The sequence below is a fragment of the Lampris incognitus genome, chromosome 15 (assembly GCF_029633865.1).
Source record: "Lampris incognitus isolate fLamInc1 chromosome 15, fLamInc1.hap2, whole genome shotgun sequence".
NCBI classification, from domain to species: Eukaryota; Metazoa; Chordata; class Actinopteri; order Lampriformes; family Lampridae; genus Lampris; species Lampris incognitus.
In genome coordinates, this window is record NC_079225.1 from 35,711,712 (window position 1) to 35,730,067 (window position 18,356).

An 18,356-nucleotide genomic window follows, 5' to 3' on the forward strand; every position below is an offset into this window, starting at 1 on the left:
CACATTGCCTTGTAGATGAAGTCTGCTCTCTTATGCTTTCAGCACAAGCTTTTTCCCCCTCTATCATCCTGTTGTGACGGACCAGTTTTCCATTTAACTCAGGAAAGGAAAATTGTTTGTTTGCCCTTTCACAATAAAAGTGGAGGGAAAAAAAGTTAAAAGGCCTTTATTTTCAAAAGTGGAGGTCAGCATGGCACTCTCTGCTGTTGATGACTGGTGGAGCTTAGGCTATTTGCCCTGAAAAGCATGCTCACATAGGCATGAGTGCTGGCTGACCCCCCCCCCCCCATTATTATCATCATCATCATCCTCTGTGCTCTCCTTTTCATTTCCATTACTCTTCTCTCTTCTCACTCAGTGTCTTTCAATTTGTATTTTCAGTTGCCTCCAACTTTTGATCTCCCCAGATGTTTTCATGATATCACCTTTCCCTTCCACCTCCTCTCCACCCCTACTCATTTTTTAGTGTCACTTTTATCCTTCTACCTCTCCTGCTCTCATTTTCTCCTCTTCCCTCCCCTCTCCTGTTCTCTTACACTGCCTGTCGATCCCTCTTATGGCTCTCTGTTCATACATTTTTGTTCTGTACTCCCTGCGTCCTGTCTGTCTCCCCCTCACAGAGAGTTCATCGTGGATGATCTGTCGGTGGAGAGGAACCATGTGCTGGTGCGTGTGAGTGCAGTGGGCGGCCCATCTGAGAGGAGGCTGCCCTCCCGATCGCTGCAGGAGGTCAGTCAGTCTGTTATTCTGGTCTAGATACGACCCGGCAGTAATGATTGACAGAATGAGTTTACAAAGCATTGGTTGTCCTTGCCCATTTGGTGAGTAAGTGAAAAAAAAAATGTTTGTTTTGTTTTGCAAGACACTGAAGTGCTTTTCTAGTTGCGTCATGATATGGATGTATTTTTGAATAAAAACTATCAGGAATCAGGAACATTTCATTTCACTTCATGCACTTGTGTACATGAAATGAAATGAAATGCCGTTTCCCCAGCCCACAGCAGTACAACACAGACAAAAACAAACATCCAAAAACTACAAGAACACACATATCCATATCCATATATACTATACATATATACTATGGCACATCCTGACATTCTAAACCAGATGGCCAAAATATCTTTGTCTCTGTTATTCTGTTTGTTTGTTTGTTTGTTTGTTTGTTTTTTTGTTTGTTCACCGAGAGGCTATTCCTTGGTTTTCAAAGCAATGGATGTATTTCTCATCGCTCATCCAAAAAACATGGTTTTATGCAGTTTTTTCTAACTCCATTCTGGAGAATTTCATCACTGTGTGAGTGGCAGGTTTAAATACCAACAGGGATCATCAACAAATGTTTGCAGAGATAATGCCATAAAAGGAGCTACCCTTGTAAAGTCATTAACATTTAGCAGGCATTATTTCAGCAAAGACAAATGCCAAGTTAACAGTCCACCGGTTGAGTTGTGTAAAACCAGGGTATAACCTATTTCATGAATTCAGTTCTCTTATCTAAAAGGTCAAACATAATTTTTGAATAAATTGTGTTTGTGATATGAATATTTAAAAAGTTAATTCTCTTATAAAAACTTAGTCACAACACGGGGATTGCTGATTCGAATCCCCTTGTTTCCTCTGGCTTGGGCGGGCGGCCCTACAAACACAATTGGTTGTCTCTGCCGGTGGGAAGCCGGATGTGGGTGTGTGTCCTGGTTGCCGCACTAGCGCCTCCTCTGGTCAGTCGGGACACCTGTTTGGGGGGGGTGGACTGGGGGGAATAGCGTGATCCTCCCATGCACTACGACCCCCTGGCGAAACTCCTGACTGTCAGGTGAAAAGAAGCGGCTGGCGACTCCACTTGTATCGCAGGAGGCATGTGGTAGTCTGCAGCCCTCCCCGAATTGGCAGAGGGGTTGCAGCAGAGTTCCGGATGGCTCAAAAGAGTGGGGTAATTGGCTGGATACAATTGGGGAAAAAAAAGGGGGGGGGATCCAAAAAAATATAAAAACTTAGTCAAAACAGACTTATGAAAAACTTCTTGTATTTGTGTATGAAATGATTATGAGGGCTTTCTATTTTTAAATAAAAGGGATTTATTGAAGTCATACATTTCACCAACAAGATGCAGAAGACAGGGAGAAATTGAAATGGATGATCCGCTGTGGCGACCCCTAACGGGAGCAGCCGAAAGTAGTAGTAATAGTAGATAAATTCACCAACAAAAATCACGAAGGGCTTTTTTTCCACACCCATTTTAGTGATGTTCTATTATAAATCAGAACAAGTTCAGTCAAGAACTTGCTGTCTTGCTGACAGATGACCTGATCTGTATAAACCACATATTCACTTAACACCGATCCATTGACACAAAAGGGAATGGTGTTATAGAAACTACATGTCTGGTATTCAGATCTCACATATGCCGCTGCTGCTTGTTTGGCTCCTACTTATCCACTTCTGTCCCATCCATTTCCTGACTGGGTCTGCTTCTATGTACCGTATGCGGGATTTGTGTTCTGTATTTTGATTAATGTAGTGCACTGAATGGAGGAATTACTCCCTATAAGCAAATATGTTTATTGCCATAGCCGTAATTAGATCACACAACAAGTCTAATCTAATAAAATATACTTTTTCTTTTCTTTTTTTTTTTTTTTTTTACAAATGAATTAATTTTCCTGACCTAACTAAATAATATTGTAACCACGGTAGTGTGTAATAAAAAACTCAAAGGCTCCTTTAAAATGTCCCCATCTGTTCATTCTAGGGAGCTAATCCTTACCCCTGGCCCATGTTCTCCTGCTACCCTCTACCTGAATGCTACATCTTGAATACATCCAAGACCAGCCACAGCCAACAGGGTAAGAGGAATGTTGACTGATCCAAGCTGTGTCGATCTGCATTTGTTTGATTTTGAATTTTGATTTGTTGATTAATTTTGCGTGTGTTTGTGTGTGTGTGTGCGCGTGTGCGTGCGTGCGTGCGTGCGTGCGTGCGTGCGTGCATGTGTGTGTGTGTGTGTTCTTTCATAGACTCTGAGATCAGAGCGTTTTTGGCATCATCCAAAGAAACAGAGAAGGATGGGAACTGGATGGACACTTGCCGGAGACAGTACTGCAAAGTCATGACCACCAAGCCCAATGTTCTCACAGGGCCTGGTAGGTCACTGGCTGGATTAAAACCCCTTTTAGAGAGAGTGCAGAAAGGTCATGACTGTCAAACCCTGGTCTGTGTGCGTGTGTGTTTGCATTAGTGAGATAGTTTGTGTAGTAGTTTTGATGTCAGTACAAACAGTTAAATTCCTGTTCACAGAGACGGACAAGAATTAAGCTGATTGAAGTTTTTAACCTTTTAAGAGCAATTTGTTATCAACTGACATTAACTCGTATTTGAAATGGCAGTGATGACTCATTTCTCATCTGAACTTTTAAGAGTTAGGACTCAAAATGGAAAGAAAAATGTATCCAAATGAATTCAGTCAGACAAGCTTTGTATTACTGCATATACTGATGAGCCAAAATATTATGACCACCTGGCTAATATGCTGTTGGTCCTCCATATGCCACCAAAACACTGCCAACCCACTGGGGCATGGACTCTACAAGACCCCTGAACGTGTCCTGTGGCACCAAAACATTAGCAGCAGATCCTTTAAGTCCTGTAAGGTGCAAGGTGGAGCCGCCGTGGGTCGGACTTGTTGGACCAGCACATCCCACAGATGCTCAATTGGATTGAGATCTGAAGAATTTGAAGGCCAGGGTAACACCTTGAACACTTCATCATTTTCCCTAAGCTATTCCCGAACAATGTGTGCAGTGTGGCAGGACACATTATCCTGCTGAAAGAGGCCACTTCCATCAGAGAAAACCATTGCCATGAAGGGGTGTACCCATTCTGCAATGATGTTTAGGTAGGTGGGACGTGTCAAACTGACATCCACATGACTGACCGGACCCAGGGTTTCCCAGCAGAACATTGCCCAGAGCATCACACTCCCTCCACCGACTTGTCGTCTTCCCAAATTGCATCCTGGTGCCATCACTTCCTCAGGTAAACAGTGCACACATACATGGCCATCCACATGAGCTAAATGAAAACAGGGCTCATCAGATCAGGCGACCTTCTTCCACTGCTCCAAGGTCCAGTTCCGACGCTTGTATGCCCATTATAGGCGCTTTCAATGGTGGACAGAGGTCATCATGGGCACTCTGACCAGTCTGTGGCTGCACAGCCACTGCAGGGTAGGATATTCTGTGTGTTGTGACACATTCCTGACGTAACCATCATCAAAATTTTCTGTGACTTGTGCCACAGTAGACCTTCTGTCGGTTTGGACCAGATGGGATAGCCTTCTTTGCCCTCGTGCATCGATGAGCCTTGGGCACCCAACACCTTGTCACAGGTTTGTGGTTTGTCTCTCGTCAGACCACTGTCGGTAGGTACTCATCACTGCTGACCGGGAGCACCCCACAAACCTTGCCGTTTCAGAGATACTCTGATCCAGATCTCTGGCCAGAACAATTTGGCCCATGTCAAAGTCACTCAGGTCTCTCCTGCCCATTTCTCCTGCATCTAACACTTTGACTACAAGAACTGATTGTTCGCTTGCCATCTAATCTACCCAGACCGTGACATGTGCCCTTGTTCGTAGATGATCGTCATTTGGTTCACCTGTGAGTGGTCATAATGTTTTGTCTCATCACTGTACACTGCACGTTGAGTTCTCCCTTTCATTCAGCTCTTGAATTTCCCTCAAAAACACTGCGTTCATCATACCATGGGACTCTTAAAACCTTTTTTTTTTATTAGAAATGTTGTAGTATCAACAAAAAAAAGTACAAGAACACGTTTATGAAGGCAGCAAATCAATTAATAAATCAACCCAACCATAAATAGAAAAAGACAATTTTTTTTTTTTATTGTAGGGTGAGATAAAGATACTTAAAGATGGCACCCACCCTCCAGTCAGGTATTGAAGTAAGCGGCCAGCTGGTGAATGTTTGAAGTTGCACGTCCCCCCTTATCTCTTGGTAATGGCAACTTGGAGCGCCTCAGTCAGGGCTTTTTGCTGTCTCAAAGAAAACACTCTGAACCGAGTGTGCATCAGCAGGGTAGTATTTCTTCAGAACACTCTTGCATTAATTTGGGTTGAGGGTTGAGTAGCCTTGGCAAGATATACAATCTTGATCAAAGCAACATCCTAATACTATGAACTCCCATAAAAACACACACACACACACCTATACTTACATAATCACAGAACCACTTCTTGTATGTGATAATAAAGCATCAGCAATATGACACTAAAAAGTTCATCAAAGAGCACCTTATCGCTGTGTGTGTGTGTGTGTGTGTGTGTGTGTGTGTGTGTGTGTGTGTGTGTGTGTGTGTGTGTGTGTGTGTGTGTGTGTGTGTGTGTGTGTGTGTGTGTGTGCATGTGTGGCTGGTTGGGTGCTGTGTTGTCAGTCATTCCCTGCCTCAGTAAATTATCAGGTGTTTCAAACAATTACATCAGCCAAAGACCTCTCACTACATGCCTCCTGCCCAAGAGGGGGCAAACAAAGATGGCAGACATGGGGGGTGGTAGATTGTGTGCACGCACAAATGCTGCATAATAAAAGCATAAAGTTTTTATTGCCATTGTTACACATGTGCCTGCTTTGTTGTGTGATGAAGCTCCTTTGTGTGACCATGCACATTGGAACAACTGAATTGTTATTTGGGATGGATTCAGTTATTTTCTCAGGCTCAGTGATGCTGTGCCTGGTATGAATGAGCAAAGAATATTCTCTGCACCCTTTATACTTGAGGATTATTAAAGCAACTGTTCAAAGGTGCTGATGCAGATATAGTCGATTTAGAATTCCCATTTGAAATAAGGTCTTTGCATTTTACTGTGTGTGCTACATCTATATTTTCAAAACTGGCTTATGGCAGAACACTTATCATTTAACTGTGCTGCCTGTAAGCTTTCAGAAATGTTTATTTGTAATCGTAGGGGCAATTGCAATAAAAAAACGAGGTGTCAGCTTCTGGAAACTGAATTTTTCTTTGAATCTGTGCAGAAAAAATGTATCTTTTTCAGCATCACCTCAATAACCTTAGCTTTGTTTTGTTTTGTTTTCCTCAGTGCTGTCTGACCTCCTGGAGAAGGTGTTGGCCCATCTATCTAGTTCTGCCACAGAGCGCTACTTCTCACCTGCTCAGTATAAAGGTGAGCGCAACACCCTGAACTGCATTCTTCATGCCCCAAAACAATGAATTGCAACTATTTTGAATCAGCAAAGAGAACCGGACCCGTCAAGTGAACGCTTCTCTGCCTTCCCTATGGCGTTTCCATAAGTCCCGCCAGTTTCATGCCAATGCCATCAGATTTACAAGTCGTTTGCCCCACTCTTTGTCTTAGAATCAGAGGTACAACCTGGTTTTATTAGCCAAGTCATTTTGCACATTTGACTTGGTTGTTTGCACACACAAAACGCAAAGATGTACACATGGTGAAAGAAAGGTAGTAAATCTAAGAGGGCGAGGGAAGGAAAGAATAATGAAATAATGGTTCTCTTTGTTACAGTGTGTACAAAACTGATATGCTGTGATTATAAAGGCAGGAAATATCTCAAAAGATCATTTACAAAAAAATTGGAAGCAGTATATCTCTGCTGTAAAATATTCACTTTTGAGATTATTACACTGGTAAGGAACATTCAACCAGAAAATTGAAATAAATACTAAATATAAACTAAACAGCCTTAAATTTAATTTTACTTAATAAAAACTCTTCATTGCTTGGCATCTGCTCATCATATTCTTCATAAATTTTATAATTCTATTATAATTCTGTTATCCTCTTTCAATGTTGTATTGTGTAAACACAACATCCATTGCACGTCTGTCTGTCTTGGGAGCGAGAGCCCTCCTCTGTTGCTCTCCCTGAGGTTTCTTCCTATTTTTTCTATCCATTAAAGGGTTTTTTTAGGGAGTTATTCCTAATCCAATGCAAGGGTCTAAGGACAGGATGTTGTGTTGCTGTAAAGCCCCTTGAGGCAAATTTGTGATATTGGGCTATACAAATAAAATTGACTTGACTTACTATACAGCCAGTGCAAATGTGTATTTAGTGTGAGTAGGTGCAAGATACCAGCTGTAGAAAGTTAATGTCTATTTGTTTCAATGCTGCACTAAAGTTGTAAAAGTGGGGGAGGTGTTTTCAGCTTGTGTCTTATCCACTGACTGGATTTTTCTAGAATAGAATAGGTTGGACTCTGTGATAAACCCATAGAATTGGAGGATTGTTTTCTGCAGCAAGTTGAATCACTTCAGTTGGGCCTTGTTGATTACAGAGTTTGTTTTCTTCTCGATGAGATTGTGGTTCCCAGAAACTTGAATGAGCCTGTAGAGCCACTGATGTTGACAGGGAGCAGAGAAGGGAGGCATCTCCTGAAGTCTACAGACAGCACCAAAGTTTTTGGAGCATTGAGCTCCAGGTTTTTGTGACTGGGCCAGGAAGCCAGCTGCTTGAACCCTCCTCTGTATGCTGACTCACTGCTGCCACTTGTAAGGCCAATTGGTGTCAACCCTTGCAGAGTGCTCTTGCTGAGAGACAGTGTGTCTAATGGTTGTTTGCCTGGCCTCACACATTGTCTCTTTTCTGTGGGGGAGTTAGTTATCTGCTGACAGATAGAATCTGGCACAGTCAGTTTAGAAAGCCTGGCCTGCAGAAGGTCTTATACAATGGTGTTTAATGCAGAGATTAAGTCCATGAGCAGTACCCTGGCATAGGTCCCTTGCCTTCCAGGATAAGGATTAAGTGCAGGACCATGTTGACCATATCATCTGTAGACCTCTTTGTTCTGTAAGTAAACTGAAGGGGTTCATCTGGTGATCTGTGATGGCTTAGATGGGCTAGCAAAAGTTACTCAAAGGTCTTTGTGAAAACAAATGTCAGGATTTGATCATGTCAGGATCAAAAAGACATGCATGTTAGGGTTGATACTCCTGTCTGTGCCCCTGACTGAGGCAATGGAAAGAAGAACTGGAGTTGGTCTCCGAGTGCTGCACGGTGGCTGCCCACTGCTCCTAACTACACAGCTAGGATGGGTTAAATGCAGAGTGTAAATTCCCCACCACGGGGATCAATAAAGTATCTCAAAATCAAAAATCAAAAAAGTATGACAAATGGAGTTGTTTATGTTCTTTAGGGGTCTAATAGTGTGGTGGAAGTGTCAAAATAGTTAGGAGCAGTACTACTGCCTTCCCAATAAAAAGCTTTAGCCTACTGTACATAATATATCAGATAGCTGTGCCACCACAACATATGTAGTATCTATAATCCAGCAGGATCACAGTTTAAGCAGTTTTCCAAAGAATACCAGTGTTCTTTACTTAAAATACATTGGAACATGCATTAAGCATGATTGCACAGTTATTCAAATCTCCTCAGATGACTTAACATTGCGATAAGATATATACATCACTGTATAGCATATTAGGTGATTAGCACTAGGACAGCTGCCCAGGATCTTTCAGAGTTTTTCTTTCTCCACTCAAAAAACCTTCATTGAAGCCTCTCTTTCAAAAAATGTTAAGAGACAATAATAGCTCTCCAACAAACCTTATCACCAAACTAAGGGGGAAAAAATGGGACCCACGTTTTTTTATATATTTTTTTTATTTCGTGACACCAGCAGATATCTGTAAGAATGGATTGCAGCCAAGGATGAGAGAACTCAAAGATGGGTACTTATACTCTCAGTCATCAAAGTAATGTCAGTTTAGACATTCTCTTTCAGCTATGAAAATTAACCTGAAAAATTTCTCAGACAACCTGGGGATGTCACATTTATTATCCAGATAATCTTGTAGCGCTCATCCTTCCTTTTTATGAGCATCTGAAGGGAATTCAAGTCCCCTCAGAGTGACAGATTTTATATAAGGGTGCTTTTTACTCAAAACGTAAGAGACAAACCAAGAAAGCCAAACTCCTCCCTTCTCATTGGACGTGTCTAGATGGTAACCCTAGATTTGCTAAACTTTTGCAGGAGGTTCACCCTAACACTGACCTCACCTCAACCTCAACTGTTGAAGTTGAGGTGAGGTCAATTGGCGTAAATTCACGGCACAAATGTGAATTTGTGCCGCTTCCGGTGTGGGAAGATGGTGGCGCAAATTCACATTTGCAGCGGCCTCATCCAGTACTGGTGTAGGAAGATGGTGGCACAAATTCATGTTTGCAATGGCCTCACCCAGTACCATCCATGCAGTCAGTATCTTTGTCCATGTCTGTGTCTAAGTTTGTATTCGATTGATGGCTGGGAGGGCTTGGTCTGCTGCATCATGTGGGCCCAGGGACCACAGCCCTGCCTGGAGCTGTGCCTGAAGAGGTAACAACAAGGGTGGTCTGGCGGCAGCCTCACCTAGCCTTGACTGTGTTTTTAGTGTCGTCGTGTAGCGTGCAATGAGGTTTGTCAAAGGTGTCTGGCTGGGACAGCTAGCGTTGGATTGGCTGAGGGAGCTTGGTCTGTTGCATCCTGTGGGCCCAAGGACCATGGCCCTGACTGGAGTTGTCCCCGAAGAGGAGACACTGAGGGTGATCTGACAGGATGCAGAAGCAGAGCAGGCTAAGCTAACTGCTAGCCCATGCAGAATTTTAAAATCGATTCTAGTTTTGACGGAGAACCAATACAGAGATCTAAGAACAGGTGTAATGTGTTCATACATTTTAGTTCTGGTGAGAATACATGCTGCCGCATTTTGGATTAGCTGTAGTTGGCGTACAACTAATTTTGGGAGGCCGGTGCATAGTTCATTCCAGTAGTCGTAGTCTACTTGTTATAAATGCATGGATTAATTTCTCACAATCTGATTTTGATAGAAAGCCCCTTAGTTTTGAAATATTTTTAAGATGGTAGGAGGCTGATCTTGTGAGATGATTGATGTGGCTCTTAAAATTCAGATCACTGTCTATGATTACTCTGAGATTTCTAGCTTCACTTTTGCACTCCAGAGACAGAGAGCTGAGATGAGCTGCAATTCTCTGTCTGAGTCTTTGCACCAAAAATAAGTATTTCTGTCTTGTCTTTGTTCAATTGTAAAACGTTCTCCGACATCCATAGATTAATATCATCAGTACACTGAGTTAGGGAATGTATGGGATCTAAGTCATCAGGAGATAGGGATCTGTATTTTGGCATTTCATTTCGCTTCATGTGCGGAAGTACATGAGGTGAAATGACAAATAAAGTGTGCCTGATTCCTGATGTACAGTTGTGAATCATCTGCATAATTATGGTAATTCACATTGTGTTTCTGTATAACATGTGCAAGTGGAGCATATAGAGATTGAACAGAAATGGTCCAAGAGTCGAATCTTGGGGTACCCCACACATTATACCCACTTTGTCCAAGGAAAAGTCTCCAATAGATACAAAGAACTGCCTGTCCTGTAGGTACGTATATTTTAAACCAGTTGAGAACCGGGCCAGAGAGGCTGACCCATTTTTCAAATCTCTCTAACAAAATGTCATGATCAGCAGTCGAAGACGGCACCAAAATCCGGGAGCACAAGACCAGATAATTTTTTTGAATCTGTGTTCATATGCAGATCGTTCACAACTTTGATAACTGCTGTTTCTGTGCTATGGTGAGATCAAAAATCTGATTGATAAATGGCTAGAAGGTTGTTTGATGTTAAATAGTTATTAACTTGTGAATAAACTTTTTTCAAGTATTTTGCTGAGGAATGGTAAGTTGGAGATGGGCCTGCAGTTGGCAATAGCTGTCGCATCAAGGATGCTCTTCTTCAGAAGTGGTTTAATGACAGCTGTCTAAAGTGCTGCAGGAAACATACCTTTCTGAAGAGAGCATTTAATAATTTCTCAAACTTCATGTGCTAAGCAATTAAAAACGTTTTTTAAAAAGCAGCAGGTGGAGCACCTGAGCTGCCTTACAATATTGTCTAGACTTTGAAGGTCAAGAAGGTCAAAGTAAGACATGGCGCTAGTGATATTTCTGGAGAACTAGAGGGTAGGTTCATTACTGGATCTTGAGGCACTAATCTTCTGTCTAATGACAATAATTTTGTTATTAAAGAATGTAGCAAATTGCTCACATTTTTCAGTAGACAGCATCGAATGGGTTTGGAGATGGTGGATTGATAAGTAGATCAATAGTAGAGAAAAGCACTTTACTATTGTTAATATTTTCATTCATGATTTTAGAGAAAAAAGACTGTCTGGCCTGTTATTTTTTTGCTGTACTTGTTCAGTCTATCCTTGTAAATTTCATGATGAACCTGAAATTTAGTCTTTCTCCACTGTCGTTCTGCCTGGTGACACTCTTAAGCTGCCTAACAACCACTCCATTTATCCAGGGGGCTTTTTGTTTTTCTGTGTTTTTAGTTTTAACAGGTGCAATGTTGTCAAAGATAATTCGTATTTTTGAGTTGAAGTTGTTCACAAGATCCTCAGTTTGTGATGCCATGAACAGCGATAACTCATTTACTGTTTTCTTAAAGGTTTCAATTGTATTATTGTCAATGAAACATTTTTTTGATCATTCGATTGCTCTTCTGTTGTACAGGAAAAGCAGACACATCAAAAAATATGCAACAGTGATCTGAAATAGCAACATCCTTGAAACAGGGTACAGTAATATTAAATCCTTGAAACAGGGTACAGTAATATGAAGTCCTTTTGATATGACTAAGTCCAGAGTATGCCCCTTATTGTGGATGGATCCAGAAACATCCTGAGTGAGAGCAAACGCCTCCAGTAAGCTAATTAGGTTTCTAGCATCGGGGTCTGTTTGATTGTCAACATGAACATTAAAATCATCTAAGATGATGAAACGATCATACTCAGTTTCTTGTTTTGTTGTTTTCTTGCAATTTTTGTTAAATATACAGTACCTTGGGAAGGCCCATATATAGTGAAGGGACTGTTTGGTGTGGGATACATTTAAGGGATAATGTAGAATAACGTAATAGATGTCTAAACTCTTTGTTATTAATGGTGTGCAACATTTGAACTTGAGTGCTCAGTATCCACACATATTCATTGAGTACATATTACGCAGTATGCAGTTATGCGATTTGGAACACAGCCTTGGTTTAGGTGCCACAATTCCACTCCTGAGCCATGCCTTTTAGGAGCAGAGGCAAAGTGGCAGAGGGACAACCCAAGGTCATCACTCTTGCAGGTTTTTGTGATCAAATAAAAAAGAAAAAAAGAAACAAAGCTAAATCATGTCAGAACTTCTTCTGCCCTTAATGTGAAATTGTAACCTATAAAAACAAAGTGAAAAACAAACCGAAATCTTTTGGAAAAAAAAAGAAAAAATAAGAAAAATACAAAACATGCAATAACCTGGTTGCATAAGTGTGCACACCCTTTTATAATTGGGGATGTGGCTGTGTTCAGTATTAACCAATCACATTCAAACACATGTTAAATAGTAGCGAGGATACACCTGCCATCAATTAATACGACTCTGATTAACTCCAAATAAAGTTCAGCTGTTCATGTAGGATTTTCCTGACAACTTCTTGGTTGCATCCAGCTGCAAAAGCTGTGGTCCACAAAGAGCTACAAAGCATGAACGGGATCTTGTTGTTGAAAGGTATCGATCAGGAGAGGGATGCAAAAGAATTTCCAATTTCCAAGGCATAGATTAAATATGGCACAACAGTGACATTACCAAGAACAGGATATTTCTTCAAAATTGATGTGAAGACAAGGAGAAAACTGACTGGTCAGGGAGGCTTCCACAAGGCCAACGGCAACATTAAAGGAGCTGCAGGAATTTCTGGAAAGTCCTGGTTGCTCCCTACATGTGACAACAATCTCCAGTATTCTTCATATCTCTGGGTTTATAGGGTAGGGTGGCAAGATGGAAGCCTTATCGCGCACAAAAAAAAAGCATCCAATCCTGGCTAAATTTTGCAAAAAGAAACATCCAGTCCCCCAAAACCATGTGGGAAAACGTGTTATGGTCTGATGAGGCCAAAGTTTAACTTTTTGGCCATAATTCCAAAAGGGATGTTTGGTGCAAAAACAACACAGCACGTTACCAAAAGAACACCATACCTACGGTGAAGCATGGTAGTGGCGGCAGCATCAGGCTTTGGGGGCTAGCTTTAGTCAAGGTGGAGGGAATCAGGAATGGCTCCAAATACCAGTTGATTTTGGCCCAAATCTTGAGGTATTTGTTAGAAAGTTGAAGATGAAGAGGAATTTCACCTTTCAGCATGACAATGACTCGAGGCATACATCCAAATCAACAAAGGAACGGCTTAACCAAAAGAAGATCAATGGTTTGGAAAGGCCCAGCCAGAGCCCAAACCTGAATTCAATAGAAAATTTGTGGGGTGACCTGAAGAGGCTATACACAAGAGATGCCCTCATAGTTTGGTGAATATAGAACTTTTTTGCTAGGAAGAGTGGGAGAATATTGCTAAATCAAGATGTGCCAAGCTGATACTAGCTTATCCAAAAAGACCGAGTACTGTAATAGAATAAAAAAGGTGCTTCAACAAAGTATTAGTTTAGGGGCGTGAACACTTACGCAACCAGGTTAAGTTTTTTTATTTTTTCCCTAAAAGGTCTGTTTGTTTTTCACTTGAATTTTATAAGTTGCAATCTCAAATTAAAGGTGAAAACAGTTCTACATCACAAAAACTTGCCATTTTAACAGGGGTGTGTAGCTTTTTTATAGTCACTGTAAGTGGCAGAGCAGTCTGATTGGTCATAAATTTGACCCAGAGGTAAGTCCCTTAAGACACTAGTTACTACGCTTTTACTGGTTGCAGTACCAACCCTTGGGGTAACCACGATGGTAGTTAAGGAAATTTCTACACACATCAACACTCATTGTACTCCCTTATATTTTACTCTGCAGTTTTTCTTCTACAAGTTGTCATAGTCCTTTTATTTATTTTCCTTCTCTCCCCTCCCTTTTCTCCCCAATTGTACTTGGCCAATTATCTCACTCTTCCGAGCCATGCCGGTCACTGCTCCACCCCCTCTGCCGAGCCAGGGGAGACTGCAGACTACCACATGCCTCCTCCGATACATGTGGAGTCGCCAGCCGTTTCTTTTCACCTGTCAGTGAGGAGTTTCACAAGGGGGGACGTAGCGCGTGGGAGGGTCACACTATTCCCCCCAGTTCGCCCTCCAACCTGAACAGGCACCCTGACCGACCAGAGGAGGCACTAGTGCAGCGACCAGGACACATACCCACATCTGGCTTCCCACCCGCAGACACGGCCAATTGTGTCTGTAGAGACGCCAGACCAAGCCGGAGGCAACACGGGGATTCAAATTTGCGATCCCCATGTTGGTAGGCAACGGAATAGACCGCTACGCTACCCGGGCGCCCTGCTGTCATAGTTCTTTTTCAGGTCTCAGCTGTGCGTGTGTGTGTGTGTGTGTATGTGTGTGCGCACACGCATGCATTTATGTGTGCATGTACGTGAGTTAGTGTCCACACTTGTGTGTGTCTGATTGACATCTACTACAGTCTGAGCCTCTATGCCCTGCTTGAGTTTTCCCATTGTGTGGAGAGAGCAGACTCATTTGCCAAGTGTTAACCTCTGTCAACTTACAGCTCTGTACTTTATCTCCCCCTCTGCTCCGGACTGATTAAAGCAACTGTCGAGCCGTCTCATTTAATTCAGCACCCACCCAAGGTGGGTGACTGGAAAGAAAAGAGAGAGCTCAATTTATTTGACGTATAATAGCAGTTGGGGAGAGGAGCTTTCTATACCGAAGTTTCAGCAACCAGTGGCTTCAGCAAAATAGATAAAGAAAAGGCGAGGCCTTATTGTTTGTCACCTCCACCTCAACATTGTCTGTCTCATGTAAACATAGATTTTATACGAATTTTCTGCGAGTAATCCTTATGTAACCAAACTTGCCTATAGCTGCTCTATTGTAGGTATTCTCCCTAGATATGTAGATATGTCATTGACCATTGACCTGAGCAGAAAAACAAAGCCAATGGGTTTAGTTTCTATGATCCTGTTTCAACTTAAACCTCCCCTTCCCCTTAATTAGATCAACTGGGAGCGTGAAACACATCCTCGGTGCTACGCTTGTGATACTGACAGTTCCTTCCTTTTGTGCTCAATTAAAAAGTTTAAAAAAATGCCTTATCCATTCCATTGTTACAACCAATTCCTAAGATACAAGTGGGATTTTTAACACTTTCTGATGACAGAATCATTACAGAATAAAAATGGATGACACTGACAGTGCCAGAGAGACGAGAGCTGAGAGAAATGTTGAGCAAGAGAAGATATATCTCCATTATGCAGTAAACACCATCAGAAGAGGTTTTCAGGGAATTTAACATAACGTCCCCCATTCGGGATTATTTTGGTTTTAAACCAGACACAACTGGCAAGCCCCAGGACCTAAATGAAGCAATTAGCTGTGTTTTTGCAAATGAGTAGTGCCATCAAAAGATTGTCATTTACTTACTGAAGTCACTGCCCTGTTTTGTGGAAGACTCGTTGAAAATCAGTGCAACAAGAATGTGCATATGGCCCAACTCCAACTGGCACTTCCTATTCACGCACGCTTAGAATTGTGCTTTACAGGTTAATTATTTACCAAGTTGAATTCTCCAGAAAGCACACCATTAAATTTGAAAAATAAAAGGACAAAAATCACATGCAAAAAAAAAAGGCCCGAAAAAACTAAATGCTTATTGGACTCATTCAGTTGCTAATTACTGATATATTCGTCCAATTGCCCAAGCCTACTTCACACTCATCAAGATCATTGTTAAATTAATACGCGATTTGAGGGGGTTCTGTTTAATCCATGTTACTCAGCTCTCAGTGGCGGTTCTAGCTTGTCTGACGCCCCGGGCAACCCCACCCCATTAAGCACCCCTGCCAGCACAAAAAAAGCACTAACTAACTTTTATTCTGACTTTTGGAACAACACCAATAATTTATCATATTTAAAACTGTACAAAAAATATACAAAATGGCTCATAAATATCAAAAAGTAACAAAGACAAATAGAAAGTTGTAGTATATGAATACAATTAAAGAGAATCCAGGTAGTACACTATCACCCTATTGCTAACAAAAACTAAACTAAATGCATCCAGGTAGCGTAGCGGTCTATTCCATTGCCTACCAACACGGGGATCGCTGGATCGAATCCCCGTGTTACCTCCGGCTTTGTTGGGTGTCTCTACAGACACAATTGGCTGTGTCTGCGGGTGGGAAGCCGGATGTGGGTATGCGTCCTGGTCACTGCACTAGTGCCTACTCTGGTCGATTGGGGCGCCTGTTCAGGGGGGAGGGGGAACTGGGGAGAATAGCGTGATCCTCCTACACGCTACGTCTCCCTGGTGAAACTCCTCACTGTTGGGTGAAAAGAAGCGGCTGGTGACTCCACATGTATCGGAGGAGGCATGTGGTAGTCTGCTGCCCTTCCTGGAGTGGCAGAGGGGCTTGAGCAGTGACCAGGACAGCTCGGAAGAGTGGGGTAATTGGCCGGGTACAATTGGGGAGAAAAAAGGGGGGAAATATCTACAAAAAAAAAAAAAAAATCAAAACCAAATTGCAAAAATCCTACATCACCAACATACAAATAGAATAACACACTTATAAAGAAGAGAACCTGATTATTACTCTATTTCACTATTGCACAGGTTATCATTGTTACATTATTACACAATTGCACTATGGGGGGGGGGCATGTGCGTGTCTCAAAGAGGACTGACTGTGACTCTTGTTGCAAAGAAACATTCATAGCTGCAAGCATGTAGACCTACTTGCTTTATGTTAGCACATCTGATATTTAATAATCAGTTAATGACCACATCAAACCTCCACAGGTATCAAAACCAAACATCACAGTATGATATAATAATAATGATAATAAAAATAGTAATAATAATAATTATTATTATAAGAATAAATGTAACAGCACTTTTCAAAACAGGGTTACAAAGTGCTTCACAGAACAGGATAAGACCGTACAAAAAAAACCTCGTAAGAGAATAAAATATTAGCACTAACAAATAACACCATGAAATCAGAGCAAAAGAGAAGAGAGCAAATTGTTAATTGAAACAATTACAAAAATAAAAGTAAAAATGAAAACAGTATGAATAAAAACAAATATCAGATACTTGTAAAAGCTTTCTTAAAAAGAAAAGTTTAAAGAAATTTAAAAGAAGCTAGAGACTTGATTTGTCTTAGTTCAATAGGAAGAGAGTGCCACAGTGTGGGCCCCCCCCCTTTGTCTCCCCAATTGTATCTGATCAATTACCCCACTTTTCCGAGCCGTCCCAGTCGTTGCTCCACCCCCCTGCCAATCCGAGGAGGGCTGCAGACTACCACATGCCTCCTCCGTACACGTGGGGTCGCCAGCCGCTTCTTTTCACCTGACAGTGAGGAGTTTTGCCAGGGGGACGTAACGTAGCGCGTGGGAGGATCACGCTATTCCCCCCAGTTCCCCCCCCCCGAACAGGTGCCCCAACCAACCAGAGGAGGCGCTATTGCAGCGACCAGGGCACATACCCACATCTGGCTTCCCATCTGTAGACACGGCCAATTGTGTCTGTAGGGACGCCCAACCAAACCGGAGGTAACGCAGGGATTCGAATCGGCGATCCCCGTGGTCGTAAGCAACGGAATAGACCGCTATGCCACCCGGACGCCCCATAGTGTGGGGCTCCAACAGCAGAAGCCCGATTACTCTTTGTAACATACCGAGACCTGGGAATAACCAGTAGGATTCCATCTGCAGATCTTAATGGTCAAGAGGGTTTATACCATGTCAATAAATCACAAATGTATGTAGGAGCAAGACCAATTAAGGCCTTAAAAGTGAGCAATAGAATTTTAAAATCATGATACAATACAGCCAACTAAAGCAGGGCACAGTATACTCTGCAGAGTGATGTACTATATTCTATAGTTTATCAGCACAAAAAAGACCTGGATAGGTCAAATAGAAAACTGCCTATGAACACACAAATGTATGACCATTAAATCAAAAACAGAACACACCAGGCTGCCTACAAGGGATGGAGTCCTCATCAACAATGGTTCAAGGTACCCATCACATGCAGATGAGCACTATAATTTCTCGGTACAACTAAGACATCAAAGTTGAAGGTCACATGTTACACTTCAGTGGGGGAGAGATGCAGGCATCTCAAACCAGCCTATAACAACAAATTTTTTCTTTTTCTTTTTTTTTTTACATGGTGATGCTGGTCGTGTGGCTTGGGTCCTGGGCTGTTGTCTGGACACTGCATGGCATCCTCCTCATCGTATTCTTCATATATTTTATAATTCTGCTATCCTCCTTCAATGTTGTATTCTTTTTTTTTACTAATTTATTTCTGAT

The 18,356-nt window shown here is 41.9% G+C and overlaps 1 protein-coding gene across 1 annotated transcript in view; it reads left to right on the top strand.

Moving 5' to 3' along the window:
- tbc1d32 (TBC1 domain family, member 32) overlaps positions 1-18,356 on the top strand; it is a 121,520-nt gene that overhangs the window by 67,379 nt on the left and 35,785 nt on the right. Inside the window, exons 25-28 of the mRNA XM_056294202.1 lie at positions 621-729; positions 2,750-2,843; positions 3,015-3,140; positions 6,113-6,196. Coding sequence (XP_056150177.1) covers positions 621-729; positions 2,750-2,843; positions 3,015-3,140; positions 6,113-6,196 — 413 coding nt within the window. The remainder of the gene's footprint in view (positions 1-620; positions 730-2,749; positions 2,844-3,014; positions 3,141-6,112; positions 6,197-18,356) is intronic.